Genomic DNA, 14,374 nt, shown 5'->3' with positions numbered 1-14,374 from the left:
GCTATCCTACTTGCTGCAAATCCGGGACAATTCCGTCCTTAGTTTTTTTACTGGGTATAAAATAACATGCAAGATATAAAATTTTTAACTTTCTTTCAGTCTGTGAATTCTCTGCAAACATGCTATTGTATTGTATTTATATTTTTTTAGCTTAAAGAGAACTGCAGTACTATTTGAAGGACTATACCCTAAAATACTTGATCCAACTTTCTACTTTGTTCAAAAGGCATAGATAAAATGTTTATCTTTAAGTTGCATTCTAGTTGTCTTTGCAAAATATTTGATCTTAAGAGGAATCAAATCTGAGAAACTAAAAACGTCTACCAGCTATTTCAACAGGCTGAACGCAGACGAAAACCACTTTGCTGCTTAACCACTAGATGGGACTGTTCATACATGAGCAGCTCCCCAGAGTCTTCAGCAGGAAGTAAAACCAAAATGATGAGCCAATAAATCTATCCATCTTCTGTTCCATCGGAAACTTAGATAGTTACAAAATATTCAAGTTATGCTAGAAAAAGAGCTGGAAACAGAAAAACTTATTACCACAAGTCACTGATGGCTTTCTCAGCTCAGCATCTGTCCTAACATTAAGTGGGAAAATTACAACTTTCGCAAATTAATTTTCTTTAACCTATTTAACTTATTTTCTGACAGCATTTCAAACAACTGTTACCTGAGAATCACATGGAAATATCTGAAAGCTACATGTAAGAACAATGATCAACTTGGGGTTGAAATGATCAGGTTTTACTTCCACAAAAAAAATTGAAGATGTGCTTATTCATTTACCAAATGCTCTGGAAACAGGACGGAGCATTCTGCTGTGGATACTTTTCCTCTTCGACTTTGGAGTCATCTGTTGCACAAAACATAATTCCAGTTAATCACGAAAGCATAAATTCTCAAACATTGCATATTTTCGGCTGCATCACATTCATAGCTTTAACAACAGAAATTGAGTATTGGTTGAATTTATTTGCAGATGCAATCATTCAAAAAAATTACTGGTGCCAAGGATGTGACAATATAGATTAAAGTTTTCTAGCCAATATTTATCCCTCAACTAACACCTCAAAATATTCTCTGGTCTTTAACACACTGCTATTTGTGCTTGGCTGTTGTGTTGCCTGCACTGTAACAGTGGCTACACTTCAAAAATCACTTCATTTACAGTAAAGAGCTTTGGGACATCCTTAGGTCACGAAAGGTGTGATTTGTAAATTCAAATCTTTCTTTCTTTAAAATAACTTATAAACTCTCGAGACATTTTCATAATATTAACTGTCATGTTAGAAAGACATACAATGGGGACTTACAAGCCATTCTCATAGTTAAAACTGTAACATTTCTGCAAAGCAGCAATTGCACACATTTCATAGTTAATTGCTGAATGTTCAGAGTTTTCTGTGCAAAGTGACTCACGCCCAAATACATACACTTTTAAGCTAGCATTCCCCTCCATGCAGAATTTAAATGGTCACAGTACATTTTATTTATAAAGATTCAAATTTAATATATTACACATAAAGCACGAGGGATATCATAGGAGCTTTTTGCCTTAATATCAATCTGCTAGCTGAACAGATTGGCATTGCCTGGAATTTAATGCTGCATTTCCCATTACATGTTTAGCATTCCTCATTTTTGGAATGTAGTTTAACCTCCATGCATAAGTAAGCACTCTGCCAAATGGGGAAAACAGCTAGGACAATGTTCCTTTAGAAGTCTGACACCATATAACAGATATTGATTAGGTGGTGTGTAAATCAGGGCCCTACATCAAAATTGTACTTGCATCCTTGATTAGAGGAGGTCGCAGAGACTAAGACAAAACAAAGTTGGTTGACTGGCTGAATTAATTCAAAAGTTCAAAATACACCTGGTGAGAAAGACAACCAAATAGGAAGGGAAAGAGCTCTGTATGTAAAAGCATGATGTAAGGAACTGCGTACCCATAACAGAGTTTAATAGTCATCTGTTTAGCGTAAACATATAATTAAAATTTACTGAAATGCAACTACCAGAAGTGAGAAACTATTGCATAATGTTAAAATCAACAATGTATCTGTTCAAATAGTCAATCAACAACAAAGTAAAAATTCAACAAACCGTCTATGCAAAGGGGCATGTGATGGTAGGTAAAATCTTAGCTCTCAGTTACTAAGTTAAGTGAAACATTGTCTTATACAAAAATGTTAGCTGTGTCATTTAACTTTTGTTAAAATACCAAACATGGTAAGAGGAAATTTATGCACTTCTGTGGCACCCTAACTCTGCAGACTTAAGAGGTGGCAGATCAGCTGTCTTTAAGCTTTTAAAAATGCAACAATCCATATGGAATGACCACAAGTTTATTCGACTTAAAATTCAAGACCCAGATGGGGTATTAACTGCCCAAAAGATTTGACTTTCCAGCTGTCTAATAAGCCCACATCCATCTGGACGTTCATCAACTGAATGTCCCAGCAGGAAAGGTGCCATTTGTGTTCTGGTGACAGATTAAGCAGTTGTAAATGTTGGAATATTCGACCTGCAATGTCAAAATGTATTGCAGTCATAGACCTAATGCTAATATACAAATCTTTTTCATTTAGCTCTGTAAGCTCTTTTGATAAAAACTCCTGAAATGCCAGTAACACAACCAGTGTGGCAAAAAAACTTAGTCTGTACATCTCATGAGCAAAGCTTTCATGTCGAAGTTCTGCCACATCTATCACTTCAGTTGTGAAAACAGATCTTGTGTGCTTGAGATGTGAAAAGGTCAATCAATTCACAGAGCGAGAAAGCCAGAACATCTAAGCTTTCCAAAATAGTAAGGAGTTACTAATGTAACCGTAACCTCTGCTGTTTGAATCTTGGAGTTCAAGGCTCATAGGTTCAAGATCGGTTGAAAGCCCTTTGTCTTCTAGGGGTCCAACACTAAGTGCAAATATGACACCCTCGAGATCTTGAACCAGACAAGCCTACAAAAGATAGCTCATCTCTGGCCTACAAAATAATCTTCTACATCAAAAGGCATTGGTTGCTAACATGAGGTAGAGCTCAATTGGCTGGATACTATCAAGCTTGGAAAGTATTCCCAATAAACATGACTTAAAGTAATGCTGCTCTGTGCCACCTATTTCCGAATGAATTTAGCCAAAGGGCCTCAGTTTCATATTAAGAATGCTATAAGCACAAAATGTTTTATTCCAGAAAGAGACAGTCTCCGTTTTTTGGACAATGGGGGTATGGGATCTGTGTCTTATCTGAGCAAGTTTCCAAATGTGCACTTTGTAAAACACTCTGGGTGAACTCCATGAAGCTGGGAAGAGAGGATGGTGCAGTGGAAGTCTAGAAAAGTAGTTTGATTTTTAAATCAAGTAAATTATGAGAAAGGAAGAAAAATCCAGGAAAAGATCCATGCATATGTTAACTTTCACTGGGATACACAGGTTCAAGTTATAAGTATCATGGATGTTGCAGTCATCAAATGAAACATGCCCAGGCTTCAGAAGATAAGAAAGTGAAATTCCTCTTCAGAGTCCATGAATTACAGCAGCCAGTACCCATGACCTTACTGCAAAACATCAACTTGTCATAAATTGCAGCTTGTGCAGGGCTGGCAAGTGATCTACATAGCAATGGTGCCAATAGCAGAACAGAGTACCATCTAAATCTAGCCAAGTGTGAAGCAAGGTTTCACATGACTGAGGATTTGGAAATAAATGCTGTTTAAAGGCTCTTAAGGAGGGTCCTTAGTGAGGAATTTCCTACTCCCAATGCTGGCAATGAGGATGGTCAGGGTAATGATATTACAGTTTGTGGAATAAACTGCCAGGAAAAGTCGTGGGAAAAATTACCCTGTCCTTCCTTGAGTGCCAAGTGATCTTGTATACCCAGCAGCAAGGGCAGATGTAGCCCTGGTCTCATCCGAGAGACAGCATCCCAGATAGTGGAGCAATCCCTCAATACTGCACTGAACAGTAGCTGAGGCTAAGTGTTCAAATCTCTGGAACAAGGCCTGAATTTGTGACATTTGAGTTTGAGTTGAGCCAATGCTGACACATAAACAATGATCCCTATGAGCTGTGCATGTGTGTGGCCATGCAGCAATCATTTAAAGTACTGCACAGGCCACTCAAAAATTCTCCCTTTAAGATAATGTACATGTTGCGGCCACACTAAGAAAATATAAAGGCGCCATGTCTTGAACTGAACAGACCACACACAATAAAAGAAAATTTGGAGGGATCATTGTACATAAGCCCTAATTTTTCAAGTCTTTCTTCATAACTGTAACTCCTGTCCTGTACAAGATGAAGCCCACTGGTGAGAATGAAGACAGTGCTATAAGTTCACTTTCCCTCAGCAGAGGATCATATGAAAGAGTGTTATTGACATGAGTAAACAATTAAATGCCCAGGTTTAAATAAACTAGTTGTTGAGAGGATAGTTTACCAGTTATAAATTCGATGTTCCATTTGCAGCAAACCTAATTTTAAATACAAAATTTAATGAAAGGAAATAATATTTTGTGTAAAACTGTATATTTGTGTTTCAGGGTTTAACTTCTGTACGATGTTACTCTGGTGATTCCTGATGTTCATCAAACTGAAGAACAAAAATGAGCAAACTAAGAGTCTTATGCTCCAGTGAATATGGCTGAACTTTGTATTTACATGTGAATAGATTATAGAAATTATTGTTGATATCTATCCTAACATCTTACAAATGTGGCTACTTACAAGGCCAAATTAAGATAGTGCAGCACTTAACGAAAGAGTTAACAGTAGTTCTGCCTGGTCTCTTGGGTCTTGAATGTACAAATTATACCATAGCTGGGTCACCTGGCTACTAAAAACTCAAAAAAAAACTTAGGCTGGCCAGAACAAAGCTATGGATGCAACTGTGGTATTTCGAAATAGTGATTTCACACCAACATTACCAACTTGTGACTCACTCACTGGTTTTGCAGCACCTGGTTTTTATAAATATCATAGCAAAGCAAGCTACTGTTCAATCACTTTATAATGAATGACTGTTAAACACAATATGCTAGAAGGCATGGATATTATGGATGTAAGCAAGTTATTCTACTTAAACTATATTTGTGCAGTTGGAGAATGAGAGCAGTAAATTGGCAAGATAAAGCAAGATTATAGATTAGGGGTTGTTCCTGTTCTCAAAATAATAGATTATGTGCATGAGATTCCCATCAAAATAAGTCAACGCTGTGCCAATTAACTCCTTTCCAAAGTCGCTGCATTAATATCTAGTTATGAAGATGTTGAAGGATATAGCCTCAAACAAACACAGATGAATTACTGCAGCTGAAACCCTGCCCAAACTTGAAGGTTGAATGAGGTTCGTGGACAATGTTTAACAGTATTATAATGACATTCCTTGGTTTAACTGCCTGTGGTTAAGACTAATGGAAAACTTCATTGCATCCACTCTTTGATGCATTTTTTTTGATTAATTGCCTTCTGCAGGAGGTTGAATTAATGAATTCTCATCAGTGTGCACTAATGGAAGGAGATCTGATGCACCAATTTTAGCATTTCCTACATTAGTATAAGACTTTCTTTAACCTTTGAATAAAATTCAATTTAGATACAAACAAGTAAACTAAATTCAATTGAAGCTAATTAGCAGTTCTGTTGAAACAAAAAATTTAAGACAAAGGAGGCCATTTGGCCCATATATCTGTGCTGTATGAAACAGGAGAATCCCACATTCCAGCTCTTGGTCCATAGCTCTCTACGTTACAGCACTTCAAGTGTTTATAGAATCATAGAATGGCTAGAGCACAGAAAGAGGCCATTTGACCCATCATGTCTGCTCCAGTTCACTGCAAGAGCAATTTAGCTAGTCTCACTTCCTCACACTTTTCTCATAGCCCTGCAAAGTACCAAGTACTTTTTAAATTGAATGAGGGTTTCTGCCTTTACCATCCTTTCAGGCATTGAGTTCCAGACTCCCACCATACACTGGGTGAAAAAATTTCTCAAATCCCCTCTAATCCTTCTGCCAATTACTTTAAATCTATGCCCCATGGTTATTGACCTCCTTGCTATCCACTTTATCTAGGCCCCTCAACTAAATCACCACTCAGCCTCCTCTGTTCCAAGAAAACAACCCCAGCCTATCCAATCTTTCCTCATAGCTAAACTGCTCCATTCCTGGCAACATGCTCATCAATGTCCTCTCTATTCTCTCCAGTGTGATCACATACTCCTTGCTATGCAGTGACCAGAACTGTGACCTAACTAATGTTTCATATAATTCTAGCCTAACCTCCCTGCTTTTATATTCTATGCCTTGGCTAATAAAGCAAGGCATCCTGTATACCTTTTTAACCACCTTATCTACTTCCACTGCTACATTTAAGGTCTCCAATTTCCCTCTGCTCTTATACACTTCTCAGCATCCTACCATTTACTGGTATTCCCTTGCCTTGTTCCCCCCAAATACATTATCTACTACTTCTCCAGAATGAATTCCATTTGCCACTTTTCTGCCCACCTGACCGGTCCATTGCTATCTCCCTGCAATCTACAGCTTTCTTCCTCACTACTAAGCAGTTGGCAATTTTTTGTATCATCTGCAACTTCTTAATCTTGCCCCCTACATTTAAGTTTAAATCATTGATATATATCACAAAAAGCAAGGGACCTGGTACTGAGCACTACTGAATCCCACTGGAACAACCTTCCAGTCACAAAAAACAGTAGCTAACCAGCACCCTTTGCTTCCTGGTACTGAGCCAGTTTTAGGTCCAACTTGTCCTTGGATTCCATGAACATTTACTTTCTGACCAGTCTGCCCTGAAGGGCCTTGTCAAAACTCATGCCAGAGTCCATATCAACTACATCAAACACACTAACCTCATTGGCCCTAGGCCTACCTGCTCATTAAAAAATTCAATATAGTTTGTCAGACATACCCTTCCCTTAACAAATGCATGCTGACTGCCCTTGATTAATCCATGCCTTTCTAAATGACAAATTAGACTGCTCCACAAAAAATTTTCCAATAATTTGCAGATCACTACCTTATAATTACTTAGGATATTCCTTCCTCCTATTTTAAACAATGCTATAATGTTAGCAGTCCTCCAGTCCTCTAGCATCATGGCTTTAACCAGAGAGGATTGGAAAATGATAACTAGAGCCTCCACTATTTCCTCCCATGCTTTTCTTAGCAGCTTGGAATATATTTTTGCACTGCACAGAATTTGCCTACATATTTGTTCTTCCATCTTCCTCTAACAATTTGAGGGTCAATGGTACAGTTGCAGCAGCGTGATTGTCTATTTTATGTTCCTCTGTTCAACCTATATGGCCACATTTGATGCTCTTTCTAGCACAGCATCCCTCCTCTCAGCCGAGATCGTTTCTTTAACTAATTCTGCAATCCTCCCTGACATTCCATCTGACAGCCTTGTAAGCAGGAATGTTGAGCTATCATTTCTGCCCTTCCTGGAACCATGTTTCTGTAATACTTATGATATTATATTTCCAAGTGTCTTCCTGTGCCCTCAGCACATCTGCTTTAATCATTAAACTCCTTGGATTGAACTATTTAACATTAATCACCGAAAAACTCCTTTCAATGTCTATTCTTAGCCTTCTCGTGTTGATCACAGCACCAAGTTGCAGTATCAGAATATGACGGAATTTGATATTAGGTTTGAGAATGTGATGAGAGAATCACAAGACAGGGTTTTAAATTTAAATTTAAGTAAGGCAATTTGAAAAGGAGCTTCCTAGTTCTCAGGACTATTCGTATGATAACTACTGGCATAAAACCCTGAACAAAGGTACTCTCAAATAGAGGGGACCTAACCCTTGTAAGATATCTGTGGGAAAGTGTCACACGAGTGGTCAATGCAGTCAAACTTCCAGGAATCAACCAATGAAAGTCGGCAGCATTCAAAGTCCATTCAAAACTTAGGTTCAGTGGAACCCATCAAACTGCCTTAGATAGTACCTTCCAAACCCACGACCACTACCATCTAGATGACAAGGGCAGCAGATAAATGGGAACACCACCACCTACAAGCTCCCCTCCAAGCCACTCGCCGTTCCTTCACTGTTGCTGGATCAAAATCCTGGAATTCCCTCCTTAACAGCACTGTGGGTGTACCTACAAAACATGGACTGTAGCTGTTCAAGAAGGCAGCTCACCACCATCTTCTCAAGGACGATTAGGGATGGGCAATAAATGTAGGCCCAGCCAGTGCTGGTCACATCCCATGAATGAGTAAAACAAATGAGTGCCTTTGAGCCAGAAGATCATGGGTTCAAGTTCCTGACATCTAGGATGACTCTCCAGTGCAATGCTGAGGGAATGCTTCATTCTTGGAGGTGCAATCTTCTAAACTGTTAAGCCAAACTTGCCCTATCAAGATCCTATGGCACTATTTTAAGCAGAGCAAGCGAGTTTTCCTGATGCCCAAGGCAATATTTATCCCTCAACCAACGCCTTAAATAGATGGTCATTGTTATCTATGGGAGCTTGCTGTATGCAAATTGGCTGCCACATTTCTGAAATTCAGGAGTACTTTGTCGACTGTGAAGCATTTTGCGATGTACTAAAGGTGCTATATAAATACAGGTCGTCTTTATTAATGTCATTTAGAGAAGGTGACCTGTTCACTCATGGAACTGAGTTTATGAGTGTGGGTGGGATTTGTCAGAAGTGATGCAAAAATTAATGCAAGATAGATTTTAAAAACACAAGCACTCTTTGTTTCTCAGCACAATTGTTTAATGTGCAAAATTAAGCTTCAATGTAGACCAATCACTTTATATAAAAGTTCATTTTTCATTCCAGCAGCTGATCAAAAATAATCAAAGCACAACTCCAATTTCTCTCATGGGACTTTCATGCAACACAAAAGCAAATGAAGCAATAAAGACGAACCAACTGCCCAACAATAGACTGCAAACACAAGGATACTTACACTGGTACAGCAGAGAGTCTCCATGCAGCAAAAGGAGAAATCAGAAAATGGAGGAAGAGAAGATATGATGAAAATGGTTTTGTATTTCAGAAAGGAAGTGCAACCACACAAATGAAAATACACTGCAGCACTGTTATTTTTAACATTTAAAGCTTAGCGAATCAGGAAAGCACAGGCAGCAACAAATTATAATATAGGCTTTGTTGACCAGATTTAAGCAATAACAAAGAAAATTATCAACACATTTCAGCAATATTCGATATGGCCAATAAATTTAACAAACTATACATGGCACCAGACACTCAAATGTTGATAGAAGCATTAGCATATAAATGCAATTTCTAAATTAAACATTTGGCTTAGTTCCTTCCCTCCACAAGAGAATGAGAACACAAGCTTACTGGTGTCATTCTTAACTAGTTCAAACGGGCACTGGGAATGTGTGTGGGAAGTGGAGGTTGTGTGGGGGGGAGGGGGGTGGTGTGTGTGTGTGAGGGTGGAAAGAGCTGGCGTCAGATAGATAGATTGATTAATTCATCCTCCCGGCAAACATTCCAACTGCTCTCAATGCCTTTATGGAAAAATCCTTCATGAAATGTTATGTTCTGCAAAAGTGAAATGATTTTCAATGCAGTAAGGGGTTCTTCAGTGAGTGGACAGATTCAAACCCATTTCCTTCTACTCTGTGCTACAATGAGCGGGTACAGAGTTCCAACTGAACTGCAATCCTGTGCATTATGTACTGCTTAAGCTGGAAATCAGATTATTCTGAACTGGGACTCTGCTATAACATGCGCCACTAGCACAGAACTCGGTATAAAGCAGGTCCATCTAGGACCCCAAAACTTTCATTCTGCAGATGTGACCACAAGCCTCCTCTGAATACGAACACAGCCACTCACCTTAAAGAAGGAAAATGAAATGCAGCCATTTAATTATTTGGTTGATTTTACATAGTACCTCCTTTAATCATTTATTTTTGAGTACGAAGGCGTCAAACTGCAGGAATATGCATGCAATATTGGTCCTCACACCGGTGGTATCTGAGCATTGGATACCAGTAATGAAATAAAGTGGTGTAACCTTAACAGGGTCTTGAGGCATGGACCCTGTGGAACATATTATAACAGGGTCCCAGTGTACTTTATCTTTTTAACTTATCATTGCAGCTATCACTTGTATAATATGATGCATTACTTATAAAATTAGAATAGTACAAATGCAAATCATTTACAGGTCAGATTATAATGCCTACTGCTAATAACACATATTTTTCCGGAAATAATCTTGCCTCTGTCGTTAAGACTGAAGTTTACCCATATACTTTTCACCTATCGTCAAAGAATCCAAAGAACTCGAGAGGGGTAGATCATAAAATCATAGTATCAAAGTATTTCTCAACACAGGTGGTCACTTGATCAATTAAGAATGCACCAGCTCTTTTGAACAGCCATCTGGTTAGTCTTATTTTCCCGCTCTTACCCGATATCCTTGCAAGTCTTTCTCCTTCAAGTATGTATCCATTTCCTTTTTGATCGTTATTGAACCTGTTCTACCACCCCATCAGGCAATGCATTTCAAATCCTAACCACTTGTTACCTAAAAAAGGTTTTTCCTTGTGTTGCCTCAGATTCTTTTGCCAATCACTTTAAATCTGTGCCCTGGTTTTTTACCCTTCAATCATCTGAAATAATTTTTTTGGGTTTTATTTAAACCCTTCATGATTTAAAAAAAAAACCTGTCAAATATGTTATCTCTTAGTCTTAAGGAGATCAACCACAGTTTCTCCAGTCTATCCATGTAACTGTAATCTCTCATACCTGGAACAATTTCAGTAAATATAGTTTGTACTCTCTCCTTGTCATTCCTAAAGCATGGTCCTTGGAATTCAACACACTCCAAGTGCTGCTGGAACTGGTATTTTACATAGGTTTAGCATAAGTTCCTGATTTTTGTATTCTATTCATCTATTTATAAAGCCCAGGATCCGACAACTTTACTAACTGCTTTGTTAACCTGTCTTGCCACCGTCAAAAATTTGTGCACAAGCAGGTCTACCTCTTCATGTGCCCCTTTTAAAATTGTATCACTTAGCTTCTATTGTCTTTCCTCATTCTTCTTGCCAAATATGTCACCTCCCACATTTCATCTGCAATGTGTCTGCCCATTCCACCAGTCTTTCTAGAAGGTTTCAAACTAAATAGTGGGGAGAAGGGGTCATGTGAGAGGAAATGTACTAAATCAAAGGGAAACAATGAAGTTATAGAGCAGGGTATCGATTTAGGTAGTGATAACCAGGAAGGGACAGCAGCTAAGGCCAGAGATTGCAAAAATGGCAAAAAGACAGCTAAAGGCTATGTATTGAAATGCATGCGGCATTCATAACAAAATGGGTGAATTGTTAGCACAGATAGAAATAAACATATATGACCTGATAGCCATTACAGGGACACGATTGCAAGGTGACCAATGCTGGGATGCGAATATCGAAGGATATTTGACATTTTGAAAGACAGGTAGCCAAGTAAAGGTGTTGGGGGTTAGCCCTGTTAATTAAAGATGTCTTTAGTACAGTAGTGAGAGATGATCTTAGCTCAAAAGAACAAGATGCAGAATCCGTTTGGGTAGAATTAACAAATAGGAAAGGTAAGAGGTCACTTGTGGGAGTAGTTTATAGGCTCCCTCACAGTAGTTACACTGTAGGACAGAATATACAGGAAGAAATAAATGGGACGTGTAAGAAAGGTACCACAATAATCATGGGCGACTATAATCTACATGTAGATTGGGAGAATCAGATTGGCAAATGCAGCCTTGAAAAGGAGTTCATAGTGTATTCAGGACAATTTCTTCAAGCATTGCGTTCTAGAACCAACCAGGGAGCAGGTTATTCTAGACCTGATAATGAGCAATGAGACTACATTAATCAATAACCTCGTGGTAAAGGAGCATATAGGTGACAGTGATCAAAACATGATAGAATTTTGTGTTCAGTTTGAAGGGGAGAAATGTGGGTCTATGACTAGTGTTTTAAGCCTGAATAAAGGTAATTATAAGGATATGAAGGCAGAGCTAGCTAAAGTGAACTGAGAAACTAGTTTAAAAGTAGGACAGTAAAGATGCAGTAGCAGACTTTAAAAGGAGGTATTTAATAGCTCTCAGCAAAGATTTATTCCAGTAAGAAAGAAAGACTCTTTGAGAAGGATGCATCAGCCGTGGCTAAATTAGAAAGCTAAGGATTGTATCAAGTTGTAAGAATCCCTGTGCAATTCTGTGCCAATTAGTGGTCTGTCAGAAGGTTGGTCAGATTTTAAGAACCAGCGGAGAATGGAAGGAGGGAGAAAGTAGGGTATGAAAGAAAGTTAGTAATACAAAAACAGATAGTAAGAGTTACTGCAAGTATTTAAATAGGAAAAGAGTAGCTAAAGCTAATGTTGGTCCTTTAGAGAGTGAGTCTGAGGAATTGACAAATGGAAAAACAATGAAATGGCAGAGGCATTGAACTGGTCTTTTGTGTAGAAGTCTTAGAAAACTTCCAAATGACACTTGAAAATCAAGAGTGAAAGGGAGGGGGAACTTAAAACAATCACCATCATCAGTAAAGAGGTGCTGGAAAAACTATTAGATCTAAAGGCTGACAAGTCCCCAGGGTCAGTTGGGTTGCATCCTAGGGTCATAAAAGAAGTGCCTGAGGAGATAGTAGAGGCATTTGTTATGATCTTCCAGAGTTCCTTGGATTCTGGAAGGGTCCCAGCAGATTGGAGAACAACAAATGTTAGCATCTTTGTTTAAAAAAGGGGACAGACAGAAAACAAACAGGAAACCATTGGCCTGTAGGCCTAATATCTGCCATAGGGAAATTGCTAGGATCTATTATTAAGGAGGTTATAGTAGGATAATTAGAAAATCATAATGGGATCAGGCAGAGTGGTTTTGTGAAGGAGAACTCATGTTTGACTAATTTATTAGAGTTCTTTGAAGAAGTAACAAGTAACGCAGATAAAGGGAAACCTGTAGATCTGCTGTACCTAGGTTTCCAGAAGGCATTTGACAAGATGCCACATCAAATGTTACTGCACAAAAATAAGAGCTCATGGTAAGGGGAAATAACATAGTAGCATTGGTAGAGGATTGGTTAACTAATAGGAAACATAGTAGGGATAAATGGGTCTTTTTCAGGTTGGGGAGCTGTATCTTGTGGAGTGCCACAGGGATCAGTGTTGGGGCCTCAACTATTTAGAATCTATATCAATTACTTGGATGAAAGGACCGTATGTATGGTAGCTAAATTTGCCAATGACAGCAAGATAGGTAGGAAAGAAAGTTGTCAAAAGGAAGTTTATCCACAAATGTAGAGAGGAATCTGGGTACATGAATCACAAAAAGTTAGTATGCAGGTACAGCAAGTAATTAAGAAGTCAAATGGAATGTTGGTGTTTATTGCAAGGGGAATGGAATACAAAAGTAGGGGAGTCTTACTGCAATGGTACAGGGCCTCTGAAGTTCTGTATACAATTTTGGTCTCCTTATTTGAAAAAATAGATATAATTGTGTCGGAAGCAGTTAACAGAAGGCTCACTTGACTCATCCATGGGATGAAGTGCTTATCTTAAAGATTGAACAGGTTGGGCCTATACCCATCGGATTTTGGAAGAACGAGAGGTGATCTTGTTGAAACATACAAGATCCTGAGGGGACTTGATAGGGTGGATACCAGGAGGATGTTTTCTCTTGTGGGGTAGACTAGAACTAGGGGACACAGTTCAAGAATAAGAGGTCTCCCTTTTAAGATGGAGATGAGGGAAATTTTATTTCTCTGAGTCATTAGACTGTGGAATTCTCTTCCCCAGAGAGCAGTGGGGGCTGGGCCTTTGAATTTATTCAAGGCCAAGTTAAATAGATTTTTGCTAGTAAGGTTATGGAAGACAGACAGGAAGGTGTAGTTGAGACTGCAACCAGATCAGTCATGACCTTGTTGAATGGCAGGGCAGGCTTGAAGGGCCGAATGGCCTACTCCTGCTTCTATATTCATATGCCCTCTTGATTTATTACTACTTTTCCTCACTCTTTGTGTCATCTGCAAATTTAAGATTTCACCCTGTATCCCAAGTTATTAATGCATATCAAAAATAGCAGTGATCCCAGTACTAAACTATAGGGAGCTTCACTGCATACCTCCTTCCTTTCCATAAAACAGAAAAAAGAGTTATGGTGGATGGCTCTCTCTCAGCCAATTTTGCATCCTTGCTTTATCCCTTGGGCTTCAATTCTGCTCACAAGCCTAACATGTGCTACTTTATCAAATGCTTCTCTAAATTCCATATGCATTTCATTTAAATAAACGATCCTTGCAATGGCTAAGTAGATCTTATTGTCCAGTCACATTACATGTCCAGCATTATTCCAAGGTTGTTTTTGGCT

General features: G+C 38.7%; 1 protein-coding gene across 4 annotated transcripts in view; it reads right to left on the bottom strand.

The window, feature by feature from the left end:
- Positions 1-14,374, bottom strand: part of LOC144679016 (F-actin-uncapping protein LRRC16A-like) — a 431,407-nt gene that overhangs the window by 44,921 nt on the left and 372,112 nt on the right. For all 4 annotated transcript variants that reach the window (XM_078539233.1, XM_078539234.1, XM_078539236.1 and 1 more), the window contains exon 30: positions 793-859. In XM_078539233.1, coding sequence (XP_078395359.1) covers positions 793-859 — 67 coding nt within the window. The remainder of the gene's footprint in view (positions 1-792; positions 860-14,374) is intronic.

The sequence above is a fragment of the Cetorhinus maximus genome, chromosome 3 (genome assembly GCF_964194155.1).
Source record: "Cetorhinus maximus chromosome 3, sCetMax3.hap1.1, whole genome shotgun sequence".
NCBI lineage: Eukaryota > Metazoa > Chordata > Chondrichthyes > Lamniformes > Cetorhinidae > Cetorhinus > Cetorhinus maximus.
The sequence above is the reverse complement of the archived record's forward strand: the minus strand, read 5'-3'. Positions and strand labels throughout refer to the sequence as shown.